Here is a 27,978-nt window from a genome sequence, read left to right as displayed (position 1 = left end):
ATTTTCTAACAGCAGAGGATGATTTCTACTGAAGAGTGTTATTAGAAATCTGAAGTATTTATTTATTGGCACCTATCACCATAGCACAGTTTTTGAATGGAAATGTTCAGGATCTTAACAGGTAAAACCACTACATGCTTTATTCATGCAAATGCAATGTTATGTGCAAATGCAAAATGATTATTACTGTTACTGGGAGATTTGTGCAAACTGCAAGATTATCATCGTGGTGGAAGTGTTTGCAGGATTTGCCTACCTTTCAGTAGGGAGCATCTCTATTTGCATAGACTGGGCTCCCTTTTACTGCTACTTAAGTAGCATGAAACACTATATCTGATATAAAAAAAATATTGTAGTTCAGTTTCTTGGTAAGTAAGTAAATACTCTGCAGTTTCAGATCTCCTACTCAGTCCTAAAGTGATGCATACTTTGCAGAGAAAGAGCTTCTTGGATCACATGGACGATGAAATTAAAGAAAGGTGAGCTATAGGCCAACAGTGCTCATGCAGGGAAAAAGGGAAATCATGTTTAGTTCCAAGTCAACCAAAACAAGCAGAAGTAGTTTTCCAGACAAGGGTATACACATCTTTAGTGAGGCTTCACCAAGGGTCTTTAAAAAAAAAAAAAAAAAAGTACGTCACTAAATTAAAAAATTAAAAATTTGACTTTTAAATCTATTTTTTCATTTTTACAAGCACAGACAGTTTATTTTAACAGCACATTTGATGAATCATCTATGTTTGTGTGAGTGTTTATGAAATAAGTGGAAAAGCTGGCATTTACCCTTGAAGATGATTATGGTAAAAAATAAGAAACCATTTATGCCTTTCAATGTAAATAAGCCAGAACAGCTCAATCAGTGCAAAAGGGTCACACATTGAAGTCAAAGAAAAGCCTATACACTCAGACACAAACGTTAAATAAGAAAGAACAAGGAATAGAGAACATGCTGACAAACTAAATAAAGTCCACACTCAACCCTCTTCCTTACAAGTGTAACCTTGGCCTAGCAAATAATATATATTACAGCTAGACTCCACAGAGAAATCTGCATCCATTCACAGTAAGGCTTTCAAGATATATGAAGTTTTATAGCGTTTGTATTTTAGGTTTTTAGGGAAAGTACATGTTTTCCTACTAAATAAAAAGTTAGTTAGTACTTAAAAGGTTCAAAAATATATCAAGTGATTTTTACATAAATAAATTATACTGATTTTGGATTTAACAGCTGGAAAAAAACCCTCTCTGCTTCCACTGGAGGCAAAACTGAACAAAATGTTAGTTAAACAGAGATAGCAGCATTTCTAAGAAATCTGTCAATAGTGATACAGTATCTGTGCTACAGGGTGTTATTAAATAGGGCATATTCATTATCTATTTTTGCAATAACATAACCAATTGTATAAACTGATTCCAACTGGATAAACAGATAAAGAAATTCACTGCAACATACAGACTTACTTTTAGTTCATGGGTAACAGACTTCTTTGAGATGCTAATTTTAACATGTACATACTTTATATTCCCAAATGTATAAAAGACAATGAAAAAGCATCATAAATAAATAATGCAAACTGAAATAGTTATGTCAAAACATTTGGACCATCTGATAAATTAGCAAAACTGTTAACAGAAAAAAATAAGTAAAAAATACAGTAAATTGTGACAAACCAAATGTGAAACTGAATACTAGAATATACTCCCAAGCCCCTTCTAATGGTCTGCCATTTAAACATCGCACCACGAAGTGTTTTTTTTTTCAAGTCTCAAAACATGAGCTGTAAATCATAACAAGCCCAAGTGAAAAAAAAGTGACAGAGTGGGTAGAAAAAAAATCTATGTAAGAATTGCCTGTGGAGGGTGTTTCAGCATACTGAGCTTTGGAAAATGGTTTATGTTTTAAAAGGGTTAATTTAAACCACTAACACAAAATGTATGTATGTGCAGAGATACTGGGAATACCATCCAGCAGTGTAAGGGATGAAGAGGAACGGAAAGAAAGAGCAAAAATGTTTTCTTCACAGTCTAACACTAGAAACATAGGATGAACTCAAGTTCTGAAAACTGTCAACAGTCTTTCTCAAAGGCCATCTAAAGTGTAAAAGCCCAGCATACAGCTTTTTAAAGTTCTGCTTTCAAAAATAACATCGTTTATCAGGGAAGGAGAAGAATTGCTAAACCTCAGTCCCAGTTCCTATATAAGAAAATTAAAATCAATGGTCTATTCTCATTGGAAAAAATACTCTTCAGACTTCTGCGAGAAAGGAAAAATGGTAAAACGAAAAAGCTACTGGTAGTTATATATTCAATTTCATAACCCTCACCCCCATCCTGGCCACTGCAAAAATCAAATTAAAAAAAATAAGCAAGATGTGCGTAACTTTCTCAGCAAGAGCTGGAAATGGCCTTGAAAGAATAAAAAGGGGGACAACTGAAAGCATAACATGAAACAAGATTTGGTTTTAGAAATATAAAAGTTCACGTAATCTTTTCACTTACAGCAGTTTGTTTCCAAAAAGTCGTAGTGTGAACAGGAGTAAATTATATATCTACCATTAATGCCTTTTTAAAAAAAAAAAAGAAATGAATATATGCATTTTCAATCATTAGTTATATACTTCTGTCTATACTACTATTCTAGTAACCATGATAAAATAGGGAAATACTTTAAATCAAAAAATACACATTAGCACTTACTATAACTGTGCTTTTTACCCCAAAATACAAGATTTTTTTTAAATTCAGTGTCATTGTAAAAACATCTACCTTTTCCTGTGTTCTTTTGTGTTTACATCAGGAGAGAAGCACTTTCTTTTTCTCTGATTCCCCCCCCTCAAACAAGCAAGCAGTTTTGGGGGTGATCAAGTACTTATTATGGGGGGAAGGGGAAAAGATGAACAGCTGGACAACTGAACAAAAATTCTGTGCCTCCAATACTAATTATAGAACACTGCTTATCTATATGGCAAGACCTTGCAACTACTAACATGTCACATAGTTTTCTTACCAGGCATTAGGTAGATAATATTACTTATAGAAACACAGGTTTTAATGAAGGCGAAGTGGAGACAGAGGGCCATAACAAATATTAATGGGATGAGAAACTTACAAGCCACAATATTTTTCCCCCAGAAATAAACAAAAGTTCTAATTGGTATCTTTAATATCTTTTAACTTTTCCTCCTCTTCCTCCTCCTCTGCTGGTTCATCATGTTCGTTCTCTGTTGACACAGATGGTATTTGTTCTGTACAGTTTTGATTGTTTGCGTGTTCCTTTTCAGATAACAAGAGAGTTTCTGGTTCTGGGTTTGATAGTTCCCCTTTAGTTTTCTTTCTTTTCCGCTTCTGGGTTTCTAGGTTTGCTGCATCTGAATGTCTAGTTTGCTGAAGACCTGGCAATGCCATGCCAATGCCAGGAGAAAGAAACATTGAGGGGTAGATCAGTCCAGATGACATTCCTGGAATAAGAAACGGATTAAAAGCTACAGGACTACTGGTAGTTATTGCAGGTTCTGACTGATCAGAAAATGAACTAGGGCCAGACTTGTCTTCAGAAAGAGTTTCTGGTTTTGCACCTTGGCCACTCTGTTTGTCTTCAGCATCCTTTTCTGTATGTGATGTACCACTTTTAGTTGTGCTTGCTAATGAAGTTGGAGCCGTTGAAGCACATGTAGTTGTCAGTGATGGACTGAGAAGTCCTCCAACACCAAACATTTGTGGTACAGCGGCCATGCCAGGCAGCATCATTGGCAACATACTCAGAGCATTTTTAACATCCTCACCAGCAGGTACTGCTGCAAATCCAGCAGGAAATCCAACCAGCCCAGCTAAAGGAATGCCTTGCATGTTTCTCATATTCTGAAGTCCTACTAAATCCATTCCAGCAATAAGTCCATTCATGAATAATGGTCCCATTCCAGAAGAAGCATCAGCTACTATGCCAGGAGCTTTGAAAAGTTCGCTTCTTGGCCTTCTGCCTCTCCGCCGAGGCCCAGCATCTCGGAGTACAGGCTCTGTAAGAATACGATTAAACTTGTTTTCAGGTAAAAACCCCTGAAAAAGAAACAGAATAAAAATTTAAAATACAGATAGCATCCTAAATAGTTCAGTAATGTGCTTATAACCAATTTCCTCATGGAATAAATCCCTAAGTACTGTTCTATATGACCAATTATGAAAATTAAAAGTAATACTGAGGACATAGAGAAGCTTCAAGGGGAGATTACACCGTGAAATTGCTGAACTTGAGTTAATTCATAAGTTCAGAACAATGGAACACACACCCCCGGACTGAACAGGGACATAGGATTCTTATTTCACTACAGATGCTAATTTTCTGCTTCCAAGCATTCCCCCCCCCCCCGCTCATGACAATGTACGTTGTACCTCTGCATCCTGAATTCCTTCTTTGCAACAACCTTCTCAACTTCTGACTGGAATATAAGGACTCAGAGATCTCCATTCCAGCTCTTATCTGATGAAGGTAGCTTTGACTCTCAAAAGCTCATACCCCCAAAATCGTATTGGTCTCTAAGGTGTTACTGGACTTGAATCTACCTGTTCTACTGCAGACCAACACAGCAACCTTCTGAAACTTAAGAGGAATACTGAGAGTCCCATAAATAGAATACTGCTAGTATAAACAGAAAGCAATCAAAACAACAAACAAATCAAAACAAATGAAACATAAAAACATAATACAACAAAATGTTGTGTGAAAACTTCTCCCTCGTGTACCAGGTAAAATTGTGTGTGTGTGTAAAGTGCCGTCAAGTCGCAGCCCACTTATGGTGACCCCTTTTTGGGGTTTTCATGGCAAGAGACTAACAGAGGTGGTTTGCCAGTGCCTTCCTCTGCAACCCTGGTATTCCTTGGTGGTCTCCTATCCAAATACTAACCAGGGCTGACCCTGCTTAGCTTCTGAGATCTGACGAGATCAGGCTAGCCTGGGCCATCCAGGTCAGGGCACCAGGTAAAATTACCAATCCATAATAAACAATGTATGGTCCCCTTTAACAGATTAATATTGTAACCCCTTGTACCTTACTTAACATTTCCTGCAAGTGTTAAGCACCTTCTGATATGGCCAGAGATAAAAGTATATTACTGCTAACTCACAAGGTTCTGAGAACTAAACCACTATAAGAATGCAAGAAATGCTTAACTTCTTGATAAGCCACCTTTTTTTTAACATCGCACTGGCACATCTGGTAAGACACCAGACATTCCAACTATGCCAGTCCTTGATTTTTCTGCTTCTTTTTGAGAATAAGTCCCTATGTCACAAGATGAAAAGTTGCTTTGTGCCGCTCATTAGAATATGGCCACCATCAGTAAGGGCACATACCGCTGGTATGACACCTGGAAGTATTCATACCTGGTTATATACTAACATATGGACAAGCTCTTCTTGCTGTAGATGCAGCATAATGGGCACTCGAAAGAGGTGGTTGTAGATTTTCCTGTTAGACAAAGGTGTGCGAGCAGCTATCTTTGGTACTATTACAAAGCCCCCCCTTACTCCCTCCCCCCCACCAGTTTGCTTTCTTTCTGGAAACTCACACAGACTTAGTGTTGTGGATAAAATAGTACATTTTGTTGTAGTTCTTGCTCAAGTGGGGAAGGCACACTCCTGTTTGATTCCTATTGATAAGATTTCTGTAATATGTGCATATCTCATAGTTGCTCTTAAATTACCTTATAGTGTTTATCACCAATACTAAAAGTTGTAGTCCTATAGGTTTGTGCACTAGAGTTTTTGCCATGCCATTTAATGAAAACTCACAGAAATGGGAAGAGATGAGAGAAAGGAAAATGTGATGTGATTGACATGTCCAAAGTGGTAACTTACTGAAAGCTTAACATGTCCAAAGTGGTAACTTACTGAAAGTTTAACAATGTCAGACCAGTCAGCTGCAACAGCATATTCCATGTTAGCATCAAGCCATCTTGGCAGTTCCTTCAATGCTGGTGCCATGGCTCCTCCTAACTATAAAACACAGTAAAAAAGGATTATGTCTGTTGCAGAAAGTATTAAGCATGATTACATAATCAATATGATTAAACAACCAGAGAAAGGGAAGATCACATTCAGTCAAATCCCCTACTCTTTAGAATTACTGCTGCTCAAGAACACTTCATCTTAAAATCATAGTCCAAATATATTTTTGCACCTATAGTTTTCTTTCTTCAGCTTCTTTAAAACTAAGTTTCTAGTCTTTTCTATGAAAGGGAAAACCCAGAAAGCATGCAAATGTGTATATGCAGGAATATTTCACAATCCAACCATCATGGTTGCACATGATTGATCACCCAACATGCTGCCGAGGCAATGCCACCTTACCCAGTGAGACATCTGTACGCCCAGTCTAACCTATGATAATGTATGACTACACTATGAACCATATGATAACAGCTGTTCTGAAACCCTGGGCGGCTTACATTTCCCTTTTGTTACAAAAAAGTATGTTTTAGCAGCCATAAAAGTATGTTTTAGCATTCCTGTTTGAGAATAAAGTACAGGAACAGCAGGTTAGGTTGCACAATAAGGAGCACAGGAAGAGTTTAAGCATTCTATTGAACTTGGAGGTATTGGCCCTTTAAGACTTATGCGGCAGGGAAGCTAGTTAGGGCTATTCAGTGCACAGCCGAAAGCACTCAGCTGTTCCTTTGTTGGGAGATACAGCAATACAACTGCCTAGTAGCAATCTCAGTTACCACTGCTGTATGGAAAGAGGTAATGGCTAAAATCTGTTTAGACTTTCTAGAGTTCTCTCAAAAGGCCTGACTTTGCCAGCTAGGAGATGGGGAATCTAGAGATGCATAACAAATACAAACATACCATGTTGCCCACATTCTTTTCCCTAAATGCCAGTGTAAATCAGGGCCTAACGTATCCTTGCATCCCTCCCAGGTCTGCTACAAGAAAATGTGATCAGAGATGCTTTGTGAGTTTTCAGGTCACAGAGGCCTGATTCAGATTGGGACTGTGGCACGTGGTAAGAAGGCGCTTAAGCCTCCCCAACCCTACCCTAGTGCTGTTTTCCTGACCTGAAACAGTTTCAGGCAGCTGCTATTTGCCCAAATGGGGTAACCTATGTATAGCCATCAGCACATTTAAGTTTCCCCAACTGGGCAAACAACGGTTCTCCGGAACCAGTTTCAGATAAGAAAAACAATGTGGTGGGGGGAAAGACTTAAGCCCCCTCTCCCTGCAGTCCCAAACAAAACGCATCTAGGTCATTTTCACATCACGGTATTGGTCCGGCTTGGCTGTCAATCCAAAGCGTATTTTCCCCTGCTTCCACACAGCATCATGATGCGTCTGTGGACCATCTGGCTTTCCCCTAGCTTTGAGGTTATCTTTTCTAAACCCTTTTTTACTATAATGTCTTTGGAAAGATTGTAGGCAAAGCAGAGTTGGATGTAACATGGATAGGAAAGTGTGGCTCTTTCCCAGTTCCACCCACAGTGGTTTCATTTTTCCTGCTTTCCCTGGATAACGATGCCAGACATCTGAGGTTTCCTCAGTTCCTTCAGGGTCTTCCAGGTGTTTCTGCACCAGGCATTACCCCAGAATACAACTTGAGAATAGATGGCATAACCTGCAATTCATTCCCAGTGTTGTCTATTAGGACTTCACTTATTGCAGTAGCACACACTCTCCCCACAATGTTTTTAATGATGTCTGGAAAAATGTGGCAAGGAACAATCCCTCCTTCCGAGCCAGCAGATCTATTTGGGAGGAAAGACTGCAGCTTACTTACCATGGGAAGCAGCAAGCTGCAGCCTTCTTCCATTAGTGTGCATCAGTTGACAGGAAAGAGTTACAGCCCTAGGCAGCTGGTAAATATTTGGGTGCTGTTCCTTGTGCATATGTAGTGCACGTGCGCAAAGTGTAGCAAAGGTACTAGGGCAGAGGGGGAGAAGCTGAAGAGAGCATTTCCTTCACCCTGAAGAAATGGGCTGGAGCAGACAAAACTTTCATTTGCAAGACTGGATTCCCACCCACCCACCCCCATTTTTGGCAAACACGCCATGCTACATCCCTTAAAAGACAAAGTGCAGAACGTGCTTTTGCTTACCCTTCGTCCCGTACCCTTGTGGACCACAGGCACTCGCTCCTCCCCCGTCAGAGAATTTATGTCCAGTTTGCTGGGGTCCTTACAACGCTGCCTCCTCTGTTTAGGCTTCTCTGAAAAATTCTGAAAGTAATAAGCGGAAGAATTATGGACGGAGCTTATTTCTGAGTAAACACGCTCAGTGTTAGGATGCAATACTTGCACTTACTGTGCCAAAGCCAGGGATTTCAAGAGTGTAATCAGACTGCTGTCTCAACCAGTCCAGAAGAGTCTTGTTCGGAACAATCTTCTCTGCCTGGACGTTAGGGCCTGGGACTGTCTGCTGAGTTGAGGTAGAGATGGCTGGGCCATCAGGGTTCAGATTACTTGGTACAGTCTGGGCTTGATCTTCCTGAATAATGTCATGGGAAGAGAGAAGTAAAAGATACTTTTGTTGAGATACTGAATCAATACAAAATATTCCAAATATCACTCAAAGGGAGAAGGAATGTCATTTGTCCTGTCAAGGCAATGTTCCTGGCCAAACTCAGGCTATTTATTACAGGGATAAGAAAACTTCTATAATGATGCAAAAGCCTAGGACAAACATTCTGCTCATAAAGTAACTCAGAACTTAAATTTATTCTGTGTACAAAAGCAGCCCATTCCTCCTTGGCTTGGTTCACACACACACACACTCTGACAAAGTGTGCAGTTTGTTGCATGGAACAAACCTTCCACAACCCAGTGTTTCAACTGTCCAACCTCTGCAGACTCTGCAAATCTGCCATGTTGCATTTGTACTAGGAGGGATCAACACAGATAAACACAGTCGTTGACCAGCTTGTGTAATCTGTGTTTCTATCCTTCCCTTCCTCCAAGGAGTTCAATGCGCTGCCTCATGGAGACTTTGCCCTCTCTCTTGCCTTCAGTCTCCCACTGTGATGCTTTCTTTAAAATGAATTATCTTGTGACAAGACATACACAATTTAAAAATCGCTACTTTTTGCCAATTACTAAGAGAATAATTAAATATAAAATTGACTAAGAGTCCAGTAGCACCTTAAAGTCTAACAAAATTTCTGGCAGGCTATGAGCTTTCGTGAGTCACAGCTCACATCTTCAGTGACAAAACTGACTATATGGGACAGTAGTAGGGTTGTCAACCTCCAGGTAATAGCAGAATATCTCCTGCTATTACAACTGATCTCCAGGTGATAGAGATCAGTTCACCTGGAGAAAATGGCCACTTTGGCAATTGGACTCTATGGCATTGAAGTCCCTCCCAAACCCCACTCTCCTCAGGCTCCGTCCCAAAAATCTCCCGCCGATAGCAATGAGGGACCTGTCAACCCTTGACAGTAGACAACTAGTAACTGTGCTTGCCTTTCCTTTGTCGGAAAAGTGGCTGACAGGAGAAACATGGACGTGAGAGTAAAGGATGCTGAAAGGCACCCCTTTCTAGGCGGCCAATTTTTCATAGCAACAATTCTCTGACATAATTAACTAACTGCCAGCTCTACATCAACTCTCTGAGCTAGTGCAGACATTACTGCTGCTGGCTTGTCCCTGTGACTAATGGTTCTTGCAGGCAGAGTAATTGAGTGTGCTGTAACAGTCATACTGGGGACTCATGGAAAACTGCAGTGGCTAATTTGGGGATTTAAAAAAACCCTCAACATACATAGTTTGGTTTATTTATGGTCATTTGACTGGCAGATAAACATGCAGTTTTTCTAATTCTGAAAGCAGTTGCTGTGATCTTTGGCAAGTATCATGTTGAACACACATACAGGAAAACAAGTAGAAAACTATTCAAAAGAAATGTTTGTGCCAACTTGAAGACCTAGTAAGTAGTCACAGAACTGCAGTTTGGATGCTATGCCTCTCACAGACTCAAACGTGCCTGCTCCCTCTCTATGGGTTGAAATTTGGCCTTGTGAAGGCATGATCTATGACAGGACGCATGATGCTCATTATTTTCTCTCACTCTTTTCCAAACATTGTTCCCTACTCTGAACCTTGAGATGGAGTAAAAGTAAGAAGTCGAAGATCACAGTCAGTTGTGACATGACATTCGATAATAGTTCTTCAAAGAACGGCAGGTGTGGAGAGAAAGAAAATGAGGTGGGGAGTATTACTCACTGGCAGTCCTGTCTGGAGGCTCCTCTCCTTCAAAAATATCAGGTCTATCCCTTCCACATTTTTTCTCCTGCCCCGCCTCCTCCTCATGGCGGTGTCATCCCTTCGTAGACTCCCGTTGACAATCTGTCCTGTGACAGGATGGATTAATCCTGCCTGAAGGATACCAGACAAGTCCATGCCCAGAGAGCCTTGCAGAGCATTCACTGTTCCTAATTTAGGTATACTTGTGCTCAGAGAGAAAGGAGAACCACTTCCTGGCGATCCATCAGGCACTCTTGAAAGATCCACAGCTGCATCCCGCCAGCCATTCAACACAATAGGATGGGGATGAGATGCAACCAGCTGTTCCAGGCTCCGCTGCTTGGCATCTCTTTCCATCTCAAATTCATATGGTCGTCGGTGCTTGTGTTCCTCTTTAACAAATGTGGGAGCTAAGAAACCTTCCTGTATTTGCAACCAAGAGCAGAAAGAAAGTCACTGTTATGACTATTTGTTATGGCTGAGTTTACTGGATCTCTTCAAGCTAAATCCAGGGGATGGTTTTGTGCAGGTAGACCTAGAATGTTTGGGCTCTGGGCCATCATCACTGTTCTCTACTGAAGGTACTGAGTCTTGTTTGAAAGTAATCAGGCCCAAAGCAGAGGCATCTCACTCAAAACAAATCTTCCTCAAAGAGAGAACCAGCAGGCTCTCTGTGTTCATATCTTGTAAATGCATCCTCCTGCCCAATTACTCAAAATAAACCAGTAAAGGAATTATTTTGAAAACTATTTGTGTGCACAGGACTTAGCATAGTCACAGATGGAGAAGCCAATATTCACTGTCTAGAACCCTCCAGCAGGTCCCATATACCAGAAGAGTATAATTAGTGCCTATAAGAAGGAAATGCCCTGCAGTAAAGCACAGTAGATTGCTGATTATAGGAGACGTTTGAAACGTGATGTAAGTGAGCTTTACAGCAGGCAAAGCATCTACCAAAGCAGCTCTCCCATCAGCTCACCTTTTGGACCTGTGCTGCTATCACTCCATTGCTAAAGCTGGACTCTGAGGCTTCTGCCTCAGAGTAGTTGTTCCTGTTGCCAGTACTACTGGCTAACACAGCAGCAGGCATTACACTGTGTATTTCAAATGGCTGGCTGGAAGAAGGCCACTTGCCCTTTAAGATGGCATGACAGATGTTGTCAATTCGATTGATGATCACACGATCCTGCCAAAAGAAGTAGATACATTTCACTGGGTTGCACACACTGGTAATCACTCCCATTGTAACCCCTAGGAGAACTAATAAACCCGTTTAGTTTCAAAAGTCCTGTTTTTGGTGATTTGGCAAGCTGGCTGTTTAACCAGGTTATGAGTTTACCACTATATATATCAGAACATCTGTGCTGGGCCTAAGGCCTGTGTAAGATAAAGGCATTGGCTCACCTTGTGCTCACATCGAACAAGGGTTTTAATTTACACCTCTGGGATTTCACACCCACCCACTCTATTTATGCTGTACTTTGAAAATGTGATTGCATAATGAAAGGAGAAAGCAGAAAAATCTATACAGCTAATCCTCCCATCACAAAGCAAAATCTTCTCTCATCATAACTTAAAACTGCTATTATCTCCTGATAGCAATTTTTTCTACAAATGACGATAACTGCAGTGTTCTGTGGCCTGGGATATAGGAAGAAGTGAACTGCAGGGCCTCAGGATCTCTGCAACACCAGTAAGAGAAAAGATAGCAGTGAGCAAGCCTGCAAGAGGCCCCTCTCAGTTCTTCTCAAGTCTTATTTGACCTGCAGCTCAGCAGAGCTGCCCAAAAACTAAAATCATATACCCATTTACCTTAAATGGTAGCTTTAATGTCACTAGCATATTTGGGGAAGGAATATGCCTGACTTTTAAAATACATTTTTGAGCACAGGGAACTAAGCCCACTGAAGTGGGCACTCAAGACTGTTTTTTACATTACCTGTTGAAGACACAGAGCATTGGTGGTGATGGTGAACAGTAATGTCAAATGAAATATGGGAATATAATGCAAAAAGGAGAACATAGGAAATCTGGACCAATTTTCCAAAGCTACTCTTAAACATTTTCCCAGAAACATATACCTATCACTCAAAGACAGACCTATCATTTCCTCTTCTCACACTGTATTTTCAAAGGCATCCAGACACTTGTCTGAGTGTACCTGTGTCTTTAAAAAAATAACATGATAAGTGGATCCTAGTCCAAGCTGAGCATTAACCTACAGCCCTTATTCATGCATACTTAAGCTACCAAGCCACCTTAGGCCATTCTGAGAAAGAGTAGAGTGTCTTCTCTTGCAACAGCTGAGCTATGGTAGGTGCCCGGACATCCTGAAGTTCATCACTCTCTTCAGGCACAGCAAACATGGAGCTCTTACTTTCATCTTCGGAAAGCTTCTCATAACAATCTAGACAGAGTGGTAAACAGCAGATGCTACTATTAGTTAAGGCCTCAAATCAATCCTCTTTTCAATCTCTTCTAGGTCGTTGAATGACACACAACTGCATAATGTGACAGAGTTCAAAGATCACTAGAGCCCACATTAATGGATTCAACAGTTACCAAATTCCTACAGAAAACAGCTGCGGTTAAAGAATTCAATTTCAAGATTCCAGCAGCTACTTCTTGTTTGAGTCTAAGCAGCAGAATGTGCAGCTGACAGTTCATCTACACACTCAGGTAACACATATTAAAAAGTGTAACTGTCTCACACACACAACTAGCCAAGATCCTGCAGAGTCACAATCTGTTAAAATTAGTAGTCAAACACTGTTTTCTGGCCCTGTTTAAAAAACAGGATTTCATGAAGACTTAGTATCTTTATCCTGCCATTTTTATAGGGATTTGTGAATAGGATATTGATTAATTTTTACCTAGCAACTTTCACTTCAGGTAAGCTTGTTGCATGGTAGACCCCGAGAATACAAAAGAACGCTAACAGAAACGTATCCTCGTAGTACCTTGATTTTGGCTGATTCCATCCCTTTTCTCTAGGTCTTGGTTCTCACACTCCTCCTCCTCTCTCTTTATTTCACTCCTACAGAAGGGCTGAGCAGCAGGACTATCTCCCTTCCCCTCGGTGTCATCTCCCCAGGGGTCCGCCTCCATGCACACAGAATGCGGCTTAAGCAGCTCCATTTGAACTGCTGAAGCCTTGCTTCGTGCAGAGTGGTGGTGGTGGTGGTGGCGGCAGGCCTGGATCTCCTGCAAGGCTGGGATGTGTTCCTCGAGGCTCTCACATTCGGCCTGGTCATCCTCTCCAGCCCCTGGCTCACTATCACATTTAGATGCTGCTTGCTCACTCGAGACTGATTCAACCAGCTCCTTATTCCTTTCTTCTATGAATGCATCCAGGCTGGTGAGAATGCAGGGACTCTCCTTCTGTCCCTCTGGTGCAACGGTTCTGGCTTCCCCACCATCCGAGGAATTCAGACAGCTTCTAAAACCTCCCACAGAGTCAGCTGCTGTCTCCAAATGGTCTTCCTCTTCCTCCTCCTCTTCCTCCTCTTCCTCTTCCTCACTGTGGCTTTGGCTCTGCACTGATTTCTCCTCCAAGCCCTTCTCATGCAACAAACTCAGAAACCTCTTCTCAGGATGGACTTTGATATCAAAATTGTGAAGGCTGGGGCTGTACATTCCTATACTCAGGACCCCTTCCATGCCGTCTCTTTCAAATGGTACTGATCCTGGGCTAGCATATTGACTCCCCATGTGCTGGAGAGCTTCAGAGGGTTCCGCAGAAAGGATTTCAGAGGACTTTGCTTCCTTGGCTAAAGGCTCCCGTGCTGCACTTTGACTCTCCAGTTGGTCACTGCTGAGTTGCAAATGATCGAGATAGGAGGGGTCTCTGGTAGTATCAGCATCACAGCTAGACAGGTCTTCATCTCCATCTATTTTGCCCTCAGCCATTTTGGTAGCATTGCTGCTGACGTCTGTGCAGCATGGGCTGTCACGGGCGAGGGAACTGTGCTCACTGTTGCAGGCCTTCTCGTCGTACATCAAGCACATCAGAGAGTCGGGCAAAGAGCTCTCGTCAAAGTTAATCGGCATCAGACCACGGACTTTAGACATGAAGGTTTCACAGCTCCCATCCTGGGAGATGCTTTCTGTCCGTGAAAGGCCATCTCCTGCGCCCACTAGCTTGACACAGCTCTCAGTTTCGGTCTCTGCAGGTTCAAGCTTTCGCTCCACTTGACTGTACGAAGGGGAACAGTACAGTTTAGAGTTTGCCTGATGATGGCAGCACAAGTTCCCTGCTCCAATAACCTCAGTCCTTTTGTGCTGAGCATAATTTCTGTAGGCATCTAAAAATGACAGCTGAGGGTCATTCATGATGAAATAGTCTGTGCGGTTCAGCCCATGTTTAGCTGTACCTATCAGCAGATCCCGGTCGTGTTTACCACATTCCCACCACACAGGAAGATACAAGCTTGGACGACAAAGCTTGAGCCGTTCGTGCAGCTGTGGACACCTCAACACTTGCTCTCGGACCTTCCTCAGAAGCTCAATTCGATACAATGTCCTTGCAGCCCGCTCTTCTGTGATTGGTTCCACATAGATACTGGGATCTGCTGGGCCTACAGGTATGGAAAAGGAAGGAGAAGCTGACAAAACCACAAAGAATAATTCCTGCTGAAGTCAAAGTATTAAAATAATGTGAGTGTCAGAACATATGTGTCGCAGATACTTGGCAGAAGTTCAATCTCCTGGTTTAGTGTAACACAGAGAAGAAGCTGAAGAAATGCTTCTGGAAAAGGCAGACAGCCTTTCATTGTGGGATGCTCATGTGCCAACAGAGGGACATCAGCTGTGTACACTGGTACCCCAATAGCCCCTGCCTGCCAATAGATAGAAGCCCCTGGTGCACACTGTCTCTCTGTGTGGGAACACCTGCTCCTAGATATAAATGAAGACCTCAGAGAAAACAGTGCCTGCTCAGATTTCACATCTTTCAGACTGTGGGGAAACAGGCCTAATAAGCCTCCATTTCAGACCAAATGGAAGTGAGGAAGTCATTTAGCCACCCCAGGTCTCCTGCCCAGCCAGGTTTCTCTCTCTCTCTTGCCTCACAAAATCAATACAAGTTGTCTCTCTGGGTAACTTCTGCCACCACCACCTAGTCAATTTATAGGACCCAATCCGCCTTGGGGGCTACCATGTAGGTACTCTTCATTGCGTTGCTGCTTATATGCTCTACCTTGTTTCTGTGTCTCCCGTTTGTTTACTGTAGCTACTGCAGGGGCTAGCACATTTGCTTGCACCCTCAGGGGATGGACGGATCAACTACTGCCTGTCCCCTTACTACTCTTTTATAAATATGACTGAATGGGACTTAACATGGTCACAGAGGTAAGACTCACAGCGTTCAAATGATAAAACAATGTAATAAATAAACAAAAAGCACAGACATCATTTGGAAACACAACAGAACGAACAAAGTCAAAGAAACAGGCAATAAAACAGTGATTCTCTAACCCTAATTCTTACTTATCCCTGTTTGATGGAAAATTTCAGACAGGCTATTGAATCTTGGAGTTACAAGTATTTAGAAATCATCCGTTTTCTTAGTGCAGTGGTTGGGGCTCTTCCCCAATGGTTTCAGCAACATATGCTCAAGACAGGGTTCACATACAAAAACAAGAGAGACTCAATCATTCATTGTTAATGGCAAAAAGTCAATGTTAATGTTAAGACCAGCTTACTTCTCCTGTCCAGGGGTTTTATAATTTTCCTTGCCTCTTCCTTTGCAGACCCTCTTTTTTCTGTCCGAAAAGAAAGATCTGTTCTTGGCTTTGGGTTTCCTAAGTTCTGTAGCTAATGTCTGACCTATCTCCTGGCTACACCATCCTCTGCATTTCTATGGCATTTGCTAGCTTCAGGCCTGAGAGTTAAGTCATCTTCCCTTCCCTCTTGCTAGACAGCAAAAGGCACTTTGTAACCTCTGAACTTGTTCAGGGTGTAAGACCAGTTATAATAAACCTTGATACATATTTTGGGGAATGTACATTCTGGGGCACCCTGACCTGGATAGCCTGATCTCATTAGATCCCAGAAACTAACTAAGGTCGACCCTGGCAAGCATTTGGATGGGAGACCTTCAAGGAATACCAGAGTTGTGACGCAGAGGCAGGCAGTGCCAAACCATGTCAGAATGCCTTAAAAAACCCAGATGTGACTTGATGGAAAAAAATAAAAATCTGGGGTGTAAGGCATTTCATCACACACCCAAAGATGAGACCCAAGTAAAAAAATGTTTGAAATGTCCTGAAGAAAACAATTGATAATTAATGCGACTACAAGTTAGCATATAAGACAATTAAAAGAGAAGATGGCTGCTCGATCTAACTTCTTCTTTCTTCAGCTAGCCATTTACTCTGTTCTTCAAAGGCATTTCTCAATTTAAAACAGAAAGGTGGGATACAAATATTCTAAATAATCTTCTTGACTAACATTTTCTTCTAAACTTGAGAATGTGGTTAATACAGTATGTAATACAATTAACAGCTATTTTTATGCAGCTAATGTACAAGCATACCTCACAAATATTGTGGGTTCGGTTCCCGACCATCGCAATAAATGCAAAAATCGCAATAAAGCGAATCATGCACAAAAAAGTATTGTTTCCCAGTGCTTATAAAAGTTATGCTTACACATACTCTAGTCTATTAAGTGCGAAATAGCATTATGTCTGAAAACGTACTGTAATAATAATGAAAAAGTTTGAAATATTGTGAGAATTACCAAAATGTGACACAGAGACACGAAGTGAGCACATGCTGTTGGAAAAATGGCACCAATAGACTTGCTCGAAAATGCAATATCTTTGAAGCGAAATAAAGCAATGTGCAATAAAACGAGGTGTGCCTGTATCTTGAAATCTGGCTACCTAATTTGAATGATGAAACAGCAGATATACATTCCCCTGTTCCAGCAAACAGTTGTAAACACACACATTGTCAGTGGCTGACCACCTTTTTTGCCACAGAGAAACATGGCATTCAGGCTCCCCAGATCCCGAAAACTGTACTCATGGTATTTTTAGTGTGTGAAATTTCAACATGCATAAACAGGGGAAATGGGATGTTATAGCACAAGTACGGAAAGACAAAATACATTTAGAAAGGGGCCAGGGAATCATACTCTTTTGAATTAGTAGTTTACATGCCCCTAATTGTTCCCACTCACCATCATCCTTCCAGTGGGGCAAACGACAAACATTCTTACACATGGCAACAAAGCTGTAGAAATATTTTTCTAGGCTCTCATCAGTTTTCTTCTCCAAACGTGAAATAGATCGGAATTGAGTCCAGTCAAAGATCTTCTTTTCTGGATCATAGATTATTCCAAATGAGGAGACAGTGCGGTAGAAATCTGCTTGTTCTCTTCTGGTCCATCTGCAGAATAGAAGAGGAACATGCACAAACTGTATGAAGGCTGTCTTTTTCCCAACGTTTAGAATTTAGACTTATCCGAACGAATACATAATTCCAATTTATTTTCGATTATATTTAAAATTCTCACATAATACATAAGAGCATGCAACTTTGTGCTGAAAGTAGCTCCATACTGATAGTTACAAGAAATGGAGGATGGTTCCTCAGAGCTTGTCAATGTTTCTCTATCCTAATCCAGTGAGCCAGATGGTGATGCCTTGTTGCTGAGACATTAACAAGAGGAGTGCCTGGTATTCCATCATATGTCAGTATACAAATGGAAATAATGCCTCATATCTCAGTCCCTCCTCCATGCACAAGGAGCTAGAATACTACTGGAGGAGGCCAGAAATTAAATCTTCTCCCTACTAAGGCCCCTTGGAGGCAGATGCCAAACAGACTGACTAACAGTCCTGTCTAGCTTTGAAGTTGTTTGGCTTTTTCTCCAACTTACTTAACAGAATAGATTCTTGCTCTGTTTCGGTCTGTTCTCTGTAAAAGGAGAGCATTCCCAGACTTGTTGGACAATTTTTTTGGGGGGGGAGGAGAGTACTATATTGAGTCAGAATATCAGTATGGGTTTCCAGTAATATGAGTAGCATCTGCATGTTTTGTGATCAAAAAGACCCCTTGCAGGCTGTGAGCCAACTAAACCATTCAAGGTTAAAGCACTCAGTAGATTTTGCCACCACTTTACATAAAAGGGGACTTAATTCCTCATACAAGTCTCTGGAGAAATGGCAAATCAATTTTTAAATAACTAAATAAGCAAGCAAGCTCAGGCCTACTGCCTCATTTACCTTTTTTGCAATTCTTTGTTCACCGAATCCACCTCATTGGCTCTCCTGAACATCTCCTCTTGCAGCCAATAGCCATGGTTACAAGGCCCCATGATTTCAGGTCTGGATGGCAACTCTTTACGGTTGCAACGCTGATAGACAGTAACAAGACGCCGCAGTCTGGCTGTCAGGGCAGATGACACAGGCCAGGTGGATTTGTCTGGGTCGGAGCCATCCTGGGCTTCAAACATCAGCAAGGTCATTAGTATTTAACATAATCCCCGAAGAGGCCTTGCGCACACACACAAAAACACAGCAACTAATTCATTAAGTACTTCCTCCTACCTATATATACACAAAGGGACACATAAATCTGTCCACCATATATCAGTACTGTGGGTGGACAAGCAGCCAGCTTGTGGTCTCTGGGTTCCTGTGTTCATGCAGTTTTCTGATTTGATCTGTTTTCATTTGCTTTCTTCCACATTGAGCAGTGTGCATTGGACCAGTGTGGAAATTACAATCACAGAAATGGAAGCATTAGCAGCATCAATTAGAAGAACACACCAACACAGGCATACCCAAAGGACAAAAGAAACTTTGGTTGTTATGATAAACAAGATACATGTCAAGATGGTTGGCCAACTGAAAGGCAGGGAGGCTGGTCAAACAGAGAACTGCTCACCATATGAATGAATAAGACTCAACAATATAACTTCATATGTAAAATCACTGAGTTCTGTGGTTTCTGGTCTCTCCGGTGGCAGATAGTCACTTCATCTGACAATATCAAAGCTTTACACCATTCATCTAGTAACAGGCGAGCTACTGTGCAGTTGACATTAAAGACTTTCTGGGATTACATGCCTTTTTCAGGGGTTCACGTCCTATTTATGCTAGCACATGCATGCTGATGGTGCTAGATGCATTATGTGCACTATTCACTGGAAGCTGTAGTGAAAAACATTTGTTTCTTCTGGATAAACGTGTATTCTTTTCTTTAGCTATGTGCGTTTATTTTTTTCGCTGGTGCAGAAGGATGAAAAATTGCATCGGAAAAAATGTATTTCTTTTGGAGAAGAAAGATTTTCATTAAAAAAAACTCCCCCCCCTTTTTTTTTTGCGTTAGAGCATGATAACCCCCTTTCTGAAATGCTACTGTGCTTTAGGGCAGAGAATCCTGTTTAAATTTAAAATTACAATTTTAAAAGCCCATAAAGCCACTCTCGAACCTGAAACTAACACATTTTCTTCCTATGCATTTTTTGCACTCGCCTGCATCAGTGTAATAGTACTGTAGTAAAGAAAATAATAATTACAAAATCCTGCATCCTCAGACACAGTTAACCTTAAAGGAGTTATGCACATGCACCCACAAAGTACTGTCCAAACACCTTTTAAACATTTTGAACAAAAAGTGTTTCTTGAGGAAATTATGCTACTTGAAATACACACAAGCATTACAAAACTTGTCAAATACATATTCCAGATCATATGGAGAATTTCCACAGATGGAAGGTGAACATCTCTGGTGGATCCATGCCTATGTAATCACCTACTTCAGTACCACAACTATTTTATATTTGTGTGTCTCCTGGATACTCTCGTTTCTATAGCATATAAACAACGATCCACTATTTTATTTTATTTTTGGTCTTTGATTGGGACTGACATACCAGCCAGTTCTAACTCCTGATCCAGAAATTAACACTTGCTGCTATTCTAGCCAATAATGCTGATAAACACCATATTCCCTCAAAACTTCCATATACGTAGCCTCACCTGCCACACTATCATCCTTCTTCTCAGTAGTTTCACCACTACACTCTGAAGCCTCCTATGGGGGAAAAAAAACTGTTATCAACCCATAATCTGGGCCAAAAGCTGAAAACATGAAGTGCAAAGTCAAGCAGGGCCTAACATATTGGCTTATATTTATACACACTCTTGAAGTATACATTAACAAAAACCAAACTACAGCTCCTTCATCTTTACTTCTGTAACAGCCTAGCAAGGACACAACTACAATCCCATCTGTAAAACTCTATGCTAAACCTGCACTGAAACCCAAACTTGGAGGGGGGACATATTTATTATTTCTGACAGTGGAAGGTATCCAATGTAAGTCATTCATTCATTCATGTAGGTAACAACATGCTTCCTCTAGTAATGGTACTTACCTCCTCTTTCTGCAGCCCATCCACCTTGCCTGCACTGCCCTCATCTTTGTCTATGTTGCCTCTAAAACAAAACAAATCAACAGGGTAAAGCTCTAGGAGCTTCATGAAACTATCTAATTCTGCAAGAGCTCTTCAAACATGCACTCAAATGATTCCGAGCCTGCACAGACATTTGTTCTAACACACACACACACTGATTTTATTTATTTATTTAAAATTATTCATATCCTGCCTTTTCACAATGGCAAAGGCAGCTTACAGTCTAGATGGTGCAGCTTGTGTGAAGCACCACCACCAGCAGGGGTATTTCTTCCTCATTTTCTTCAGATTTAACACTCTATGATTACTCAAAGTACAACCAAGTCTTTGAGCAACACAAACATGTCTTCCCATAGCTATATGAGATAGCACGCCCACAACCTATAGAAGGAATTTGTTCCAGAAAGTGTTGGAGTTTCATATAAACCAGGTTTCCTCATCTACCAATCTGCAGTATCACTCTGAATAGCTTATGCTTTTCATTAAAGTTTCTAATTTGGTATGCTAACACAGTGAGACCAGCACCTAGGCAGTCCTTAACACTTTGGCTGATACATACACGTATGTATGACATATGCCTCACAAGACATTTTGGCCTTGTGGCAGATTGATGATTGCGGTGAACTTGCTCACACCCTTTCTGATATGCTCACCTCTCTGGAGCCTCTTGCACTCCATCAATGACACTCTGCTCCGCAGACAGCAGCTTCTCATCTGGCATGCCTACCTTCTCAAGAAAGCACAGGGCTGGGTCAGCTCGCATGGCATTGTACCGTTCATAACCTGACAAAAGTCACAAGAAAACTTTGTGGATACTCATCCAGTCACCTCCAGCCTAAAACACTATTATCACTTCCTTAATGTCCATATAAACAGCTAGAAATAGTATGGTAGGATAAATGGTCTCTATACTTTGTGTGTGAACAATTGCTATCAACAAAATTACACCTTTCTAAGCCCCCCAACTTCAGTTGACTTAGAAGGGTGTAACTTTTCTTAAGATTGCACAGTATCCCAAATAACATGGGCAGATTGTATGGGCAATGCATAATAAAATCTTCAGATGCAGAGGAAGGCTCATGAACTAAATGTTCTGCATATTGCCCCCATGACAGCAAAAGCACAATTAGGAAAATTACGAAACTGTATACAAAATCTGCTTATTTATTTTGAATATTCATATGACACAGAGACTAGAATTTAGATTTTTACTGCACACAGCATTGCCTATGTTTTTCACATACAGAACAAGGAAGAAAAAAAGAGAACAATACAGAACAAAAAAGAAAAAAACAATGGAGAAAAAAAGAAACTTTGAAATGCAGTTACATCTTGAAAAGGTGTTTTTAAAAAATCTTCCTAATTATATCTAGTTGCCCTCTCTCAGGCAGGGCTTCATACAATGTGATATGCCTATTAACACTCCAACCCACATACAAGGAAATACCATGTTTGAAAACTCCAATGAGCAGGGATTTATCTGCCTCAGCATTCCACCAATCCACAGGGATCTCCACGTAGTCGATCTCTGGTAGCATGAAATCCAGATCTCTGTGAAGAATACAGAGGTTGTATTTCTTGGAGCATCCTGCACAGGTTTACGCATTCCACTCATGCATAAGACTTGGGCATGAAACCATCTTCTAGACTAGCACATCCAGGGTACACCAGGGGCCTACCAGCTTCCTCCCAATTAGCATTCTCCCCTACACAGAGACCAACAGGGCCATCTTAAGCAGAGCTACACTCTTCTAAGCCCACTGCAAATGTGCTTACCTAAACAATATCCCTGTGTTGTGCGCTATTCACAAAGCAAAATTTAAGTAAGTGTGAGGAATTTCTACAGCTCCATCAACTTTATTCAGTCACAACCTTAGGATATTTTGATAGCAAATATGGGCACACACTGCTCATCGCAGTGGCCTTTTCAGACATTTGAAAGAGACACATCAAAAAGGAAACTTCAGCCACCCTTTTATTCAGCACATTGGCTTGGCTGAAAGGGACTACAGGTCCCAGACAGCAATATTTGTGGCCAACTATGGCCCAGCCTGGGTTTATAACTGCATGTTATAAACTCAGCACTAGGGGATGTGGAGATAGTTACTAGCTTAGATGGTTTTAAAGGAGATTAGACAAATTCATGGTGGAATGATTCATCAGTGACTATTAGCTATGGTAAGATGAACCACCCAGACTGTAGTGTGAGATCTCCATTTCATTTATGCAGTGCAGTAGCCTGAGGCCACTTTAGTAACAGCTGGGATTAAAGCTGAATGAGCCCAAACATCTACCACAATATGCATGTACCTGTCCATATATTTAAAGGGCCTACACAACAGCAATCTTTGTAAGCAACACAGAACGTAGGACCAAAGCCATATTTGTTTTCTCTTGTCTTATGGCTTTTCTAAACTGTACAAATTGTCAATGCCTCACCTGTCACACGCTAAGCCCTGGTTCTATAGCCTAGTCTTGCAATTTTGAGCTCACACTAGGCAAAATTCCTTCAGTTTGTCTTCTGAATAGGTAAAGCTGTACAATGAAACTTCCATGCCTTAATTTCTCGTCTGACTTTCTATTCTCATCCAGTCAGCTAGACCCTAAACTCAGAATGAATTTTTTAGCTTTGTGCATATTATGTGCTCCAGTGAAGGTCTCAGTATAGCTGTTCAAGTAAACACTTATTCACAGATTTTGTCTTTCACAAGTACTGTGATTTAATGCGCAAGTTTCAACACCATTTATGCTGGGGAGGTTTGAACTTCTGAGAATCCAGTCATGCTGATATGGAAATACAGTCACCAACCGATTAAAGAATAATCAGCGAATATTCTATAGCCCTAACAAATTTGCTTTTATTTAGGCTTGTAATATGTGGGAATCCATTGTTTCAGTTACCTGGAAATTAAGAATCACAGTATTTTAGTTAAAGTGACAAGTTTAACTCAGGCTGCCATCTTGGTCATTATGACAGAAAAAGTTCCCTGTGAAGGACTCCAAATTTGATCATAGCAGCAATCTATGCAGGGTGAGGGCATTTTAATCATCATACCTTTCGCTCATCTAAACGATATTGCTAGCCCTGCTGAGTAAAAATTACTAGTACTTTCCCCCCCAGTAGGGGCAAAACTGTGAGAAAAGAGACTTAAATCAGGAAAAAGGCCTTGAGGGGAAGAATTAAATTCTCCCTCTTCCAATGCAGGTGTTTGGAGAAAATGTGCAGTCAAAAGACACCTGGGAGGCCAAAATCACAGATTTCCCACATAATGTGACTTTGTCCAGTTATCTTTTTCTTTTGTTAAGCTGTGATTCTTGGCATAATTATTTTTATGTTCATATTAATTGGTTTTTATTCATTTAAAAACCTGTTTAGTGTTGCTGTGTTGCTGACTTTAGTTTGTAATTTATGGCTGTTTTAAAATATGTAATATTGTTTAGAACTGTTTTTAGTTTTTTTCAAAATAAAATCTAATGGGCAGCTTCAAACAAAACATTAGTTACAAACAAATAACTGTGGACTTGTCTTCCAGCAATGCTTGACGTTTACAATGCTGGCTGGCAGTGCATTCCTATGCAATGATACTCCAGTCTAACCCCACTAAACTAATTAATAATGGAGTAACTCTGCAAAGGATTGCTCTGAAAATGACTTAAGAATGGTTGGATCAGAATATTTTCAGTCTGCTACTGGAGTTTTGCTACGCTTCTTTGGTTCTTTCTAATACAGAATCATTTATTGTCACCCTCATCTGCATGTATTTCCAGAACTAGGAATAGTTCACAAGACCACACTACTGTCTTTAAAACATAAGCTACAACAGGGAAATAACAATCTACTGTAAAGTTCATGCACAGGAGTACTGAGTCCCGACCACAAGCAGCAGTACATTTTCAATACAGTATATGAAACCCAGCTGAAGGGGATTCTAAAGCAAATTCCAGAGGGCTAGTATAATATACTTGGCAGAGGTTCCTTCAAAGGCCTTGTCAGCTGCCTCCCCCAGCACTTCAGCCTTCAAGTAGTACAGCATTCGCACCCGCAACAGCACCCTGCCAAAAGGAAAGGCAGTAGTTAATACAAAATGCAAACCTAAGTTTCCAACATGACGCTTAGTTCCAGATCAATTGATACAATCTGCAGATCCAAAGAACAGGCTGATTTGGAAACTAGTGGTAGACTAGAGGCTCCTATCACTACCTTCCCAAGTCAGCATTATAGGAGACAAAATCCACTTCTAGAAGAGAACCAGCTAGAATTCATGTTGGTGAATGAGAAGCAGTGACTAAGACAGACCTCACTCTCTTATCTCGATCAGAATATTGAGCATATTTTTATAGTGTCAAGAAAAAAAATTAATCTTCATCTCCCCCTTTTTTAAAGTGTGAAATGGCAGATGAATAGCCAGCGGATGTTAAATCTAGGGAAAGGAAGAATCTGGAAATGGGGAGCCCCCCACCCCAAGAAACACCAGCCCTCATGTGAGAGAAGCTAAGGGCATAAGATGTTCCCTCGATCCCCTACAAAGACCTTCCAGAATGCAACCTCCACTTTCTGAGAAACATCTTGCCACATGTCAACATTAAGAGGAACTCTTAACTCCTGATTCCAAAGAGATAAAAGCAGGAGTGGACTTCTCTAGGAGGGATTTGAAGCATCTCAATTATGTACATACACAGCAGTTCACAGGCCAAACAGTACTGGACAAATGCATTCAGGAGTCCCCTGGTCATGTCCCATTCTCTCACTTGTTGCAATGTTGCTTTAGGTGCTTTTTGTAGCTGTCATCATGTAGTACAATTTCAGGATTGCAGGTGGCAAGCCAGTCTGCATTCTTGATCTCAGGAAGTAGAATCTGGTTCTTTGTTTTCTTTCCTTTCCTTCCTCTTGGCACCGGTGCTGATAAGCCTGAAACGTGTACAGGGAAGCATGTGAGTAGCACCACAGGCTCCAAATAGCTCTGTATACTTTTTAAATTCAACTGGAAAAACTCAGGCAGACGTTCAAGAAACTGGTAGAACCTCCCTTCTATTTTATGAAATGTTGATTACTATTTCCACAGAACAGGACTTCAGTGTTCTACATAGCTCCTCTCCCTCCCCATTACCAGCAGTATAAATAATAAAAAGTAAATATCTGCAAATGTGCATAATTATATGGACTGCAAAATTTAAGCATGGTCTAGCCCAATCTTGTCAGATCTCGGAAGCTAAGCAGGGTCAGCCCTGGTTAGTATTTGGATGGGAGACCACCAATGAATACCAGGGTTGCTATGAAGAGGAAGGCACTGACAAACCACCTCTGTTAGTCTCTTGCCTTGAAAACCCCGTAAGGGGTTGCCATAAGTCGGCTGTGACTTGACAGCACTTTACATACACACACACAGAGTATCCTCAACCTAAGCTGAAGAACTGAGCAAGCATCTCTGCAGTTCTATACAAAGTTACTCTAGTTTAAGCCCACTGATTTCAGGATTACACTCTCCATACAGAATGAAATCAGAACTCATGGAACCTCTTTGCTTGAAGAAATCCTTGTGTGTGATTTTTCTACTTCTGCCCCCTGGGATTTATATATTAGTAATTCCCCTCTGGGCCTCTCTACTCTCCCTTTTTTTCAACGACCTTTCCCTCTTTCAGTGCTTCCCAAGAGCCACAATTATCTAGCTGTATGACTGTCTGATTCATTTGATTCAACTATTGCTTTAACTGTGAGTGCAACAAAGCTGCCACTTATGAAAGCTGATTAAAATGGCAATAGCCAAATAAGCCTGTGGTACCTGAGTGGTTCTGCAGGGCCTGGTTCTGTCCATCCTTTGTGGGGGTAATCAAATCCCAGATAAAACTTTTAATCTTCTCATCCCCCTTATAATGTTTGACACAGTAGACTAGGAGTGCTCGACAGATCATTTCCATGTCTTTTTCATTCAGATGCCATTTAAATCGGCCATGAGTCAAGATGTCTTTCCAGCGTCCCCAGCTTGGAAAAAAAAAAGATGTATCATAAATACAAGGTAGGGCTCTTGCAACTTCTTCAGCTCTTTCATACTCTCACTTTTATGAGAATTTACCAGAATTTTCTCAATGAAGCCTGGCCAGCCCCAGGGAATAGACTATATACAAACAGGGAAACTGTGAAATGAAGAATCAACATGGCATTGATGAAAGAGGCAGGAACACGACCACAGATATCCCAATTGTCAGTCCTTTTCTGACCACAGAAATAACTATTCCTTCCATGAATTTTCTTTTAGAAATCAGAAAAAAAAATCATAGGTGGTGGAATTTGAGAAAGACAGAAGAGCTGGTTTGGACTTCAGAGATTACTAAGCCAGGCTACTTCCTATTAGAGTCCTAGACCTAAAGAAATTGCAACCATTCCTGGGTAATATAGCACTGAGTTCCCAAGGTAAGTTTAACAAAGAGACACACCCAAATATAAGCAGGTTCTTCTCCACACGGAAACATTCTGCTCGCAAGTAGCGCCGTGTTTTCTCATTGAGACGCCGGGAGCGTGTGGGCCGCTCATCAGAATCACTGTCTAGCTCGGAAAACTCCATAAGCTCATCCTCCTCAAATGAATTGTAGTGCTTGGTCTGCTTACGGACACGCGGCCTGTCAATCACTAGGCTCTCCTGCAAAATTAAGAGAGAGAGAATTACTCTGCTCGCCATATGCCCTTGGACACAAAGTTTTAAGCAACAAATGTTTCTAAAAGTAAAATACTGATTTGTGCATCCTGCGTTATTCCATCAAAAGGATTTTTTCTTCTCTCTAGTATTCCATAATACTATGGAGAAAAAGTGAATCTGAGACTATGTCTCTCTTCAGTTGAGATGTACACCAGGAAAAAGAGCTAGGTTCTTGTGTTAAGGATTACCCACCCCATCAATGAACAGAGTTCCCAATCTTTCCCTATTAAGTATAACTAGGAAAGGCCATTAACTTTTTCTTTCTGTTTTCATAATTAGAACAGCGTGGGGGGTAGGGTACTTGAAGAACTGTCTCCACCTGTACTGTCCAGCCCATCATTCTTTTCTGAAGCCCTATGCCCCCAACTGCACAGGTGAGCTGGGTGGTGACCAGAGGCAGGGCTTTTTCAGTGGTGGCACTCAACCTTTGGAATGCCCTTAACTTTTTGTAGGTGCCAGTCCTTTTTACCCAGGTTTTAAACTAATATGTTTTTATCTTTTTGTAACTGTTTTATGACCTTGCCTGAGAACAGTTTTGTCAAGATTATTTTCGGGTTGCTCCATGTTGGTTTTATGCCATTTTGATGCCCTGGTTTGTTTTTTAATGGCTTTATTTTGTTTTTAATGGT

The 27,978-nt window shown here is 41.0% G+C and overlaps 1 protein-coding gene across 1 annotated transcript in view; it reads right to left on the bottom strand.

Moving 5' to 3' along the window:
* Nucleotides 1–2,573: 2,573 nt before the first annotated feature.
* Nucleotides 2,574–27,978, bottom strand: part of CHD6 (chromodomain helicase DNA binding protein 6) — a 95,626-nt gene continuing 70,221 nt past the window's right edge. The window contains exons 20-37 of the mRNA XM_056845579.1: nucleotides 27,090–27,292; nucleotides 26,438–26,637; nucleotides 25,407–25,566; nucleotides 24,621–24,710; nucleotides 22,105–22,208; nucleotides 21,311–21,440; nucleotides 20,619–20,679; nucleotides 20,221–20,275; nucleotides 18,460–18,679; nucleotides 17,412–17,620; nucleotides 13,187–14,803; nucleotides 12,485–12,633; nucleotides 11,206–11,412; nucleotides 10,206–10,649; nucleotides 8,290–8,472; nucleotides 8,085–8,204; nucleotides 5,885–5,989; nucleotides 2,574–4,053 (exon numbers count right to left, since the gene is read on the bottom strand). Of these exons, the coding sequence (XP_056701557.1) occupies nucleotides 3,148–4,053; nucleotides 5,885–5,989; nucleotides 8,085–8,204; nucleotides 8,290–8,472; nucleotides 10,206–10,649; nucleotides 11,206–11,412; nucleotides 12,485–12,633; nucleotides 13,187–14,803; nucleotides 17,412–17,620; nucleotides 18,460–18,679; nucleotides 20,221–20,275; nucleotides 20,619–20,679; nucleotides 21,311–21,440; nucleotides 22,105–22,208; nucleotides 24,621–24,710; nucleotides 25,407–25,566; nucleotides 26,438–26,637; nucleotides 27,090–27,292 (5,163 nt within the window). The 3' untranslated portion in view covers nucleotides 2,574–3,147. The remainder of the gene's footprint in view (nucleotides 4,054–5,884; nucleotides 5,990–8,084; nucleotides 8,205–8,289; nucleotides 8,473–10,205; nucleotides 10,650–11,205; nucleotides 11,413–12,484; nucleotides 12,634–13,186; nucleotides 14,804–17,411; nucleotides 17,621–18,459; nucleotides 18,680–20,220; nucleotides 20,276–20,618; nucleotides 20,680–21,310; nucleotides 21,441–22,104; nucleotides 22,209–24,620; nucleotides 24,711–25,406; nucleotides 25,567–26,437; nucleotides 26,638–27,089; nucleotides 27,293–27,978) is intronic.

The sequence above is a fragment of the Euleptes europaea genome, chromosome 2 (genome assembly GCF_029931775.1).
Source record: "Euleptes europaea isolate rEulEur1 chromosome 2, rEulEur1.hap1, whole genome shotgun sequence".
In the NCBI taxonomy this organism is placed as follows: Eukaryota; Metazoa; Chordata; class Lepidosauria; order Squamata; family Sphaerodactylidae; genus Euleptes; species Euleptes europaea.
The sequence above is the reverse complement of the archived record's forward strand: the minus strand, read 5'-3'. Positions and strand labels throughout refer to the sequence as shown.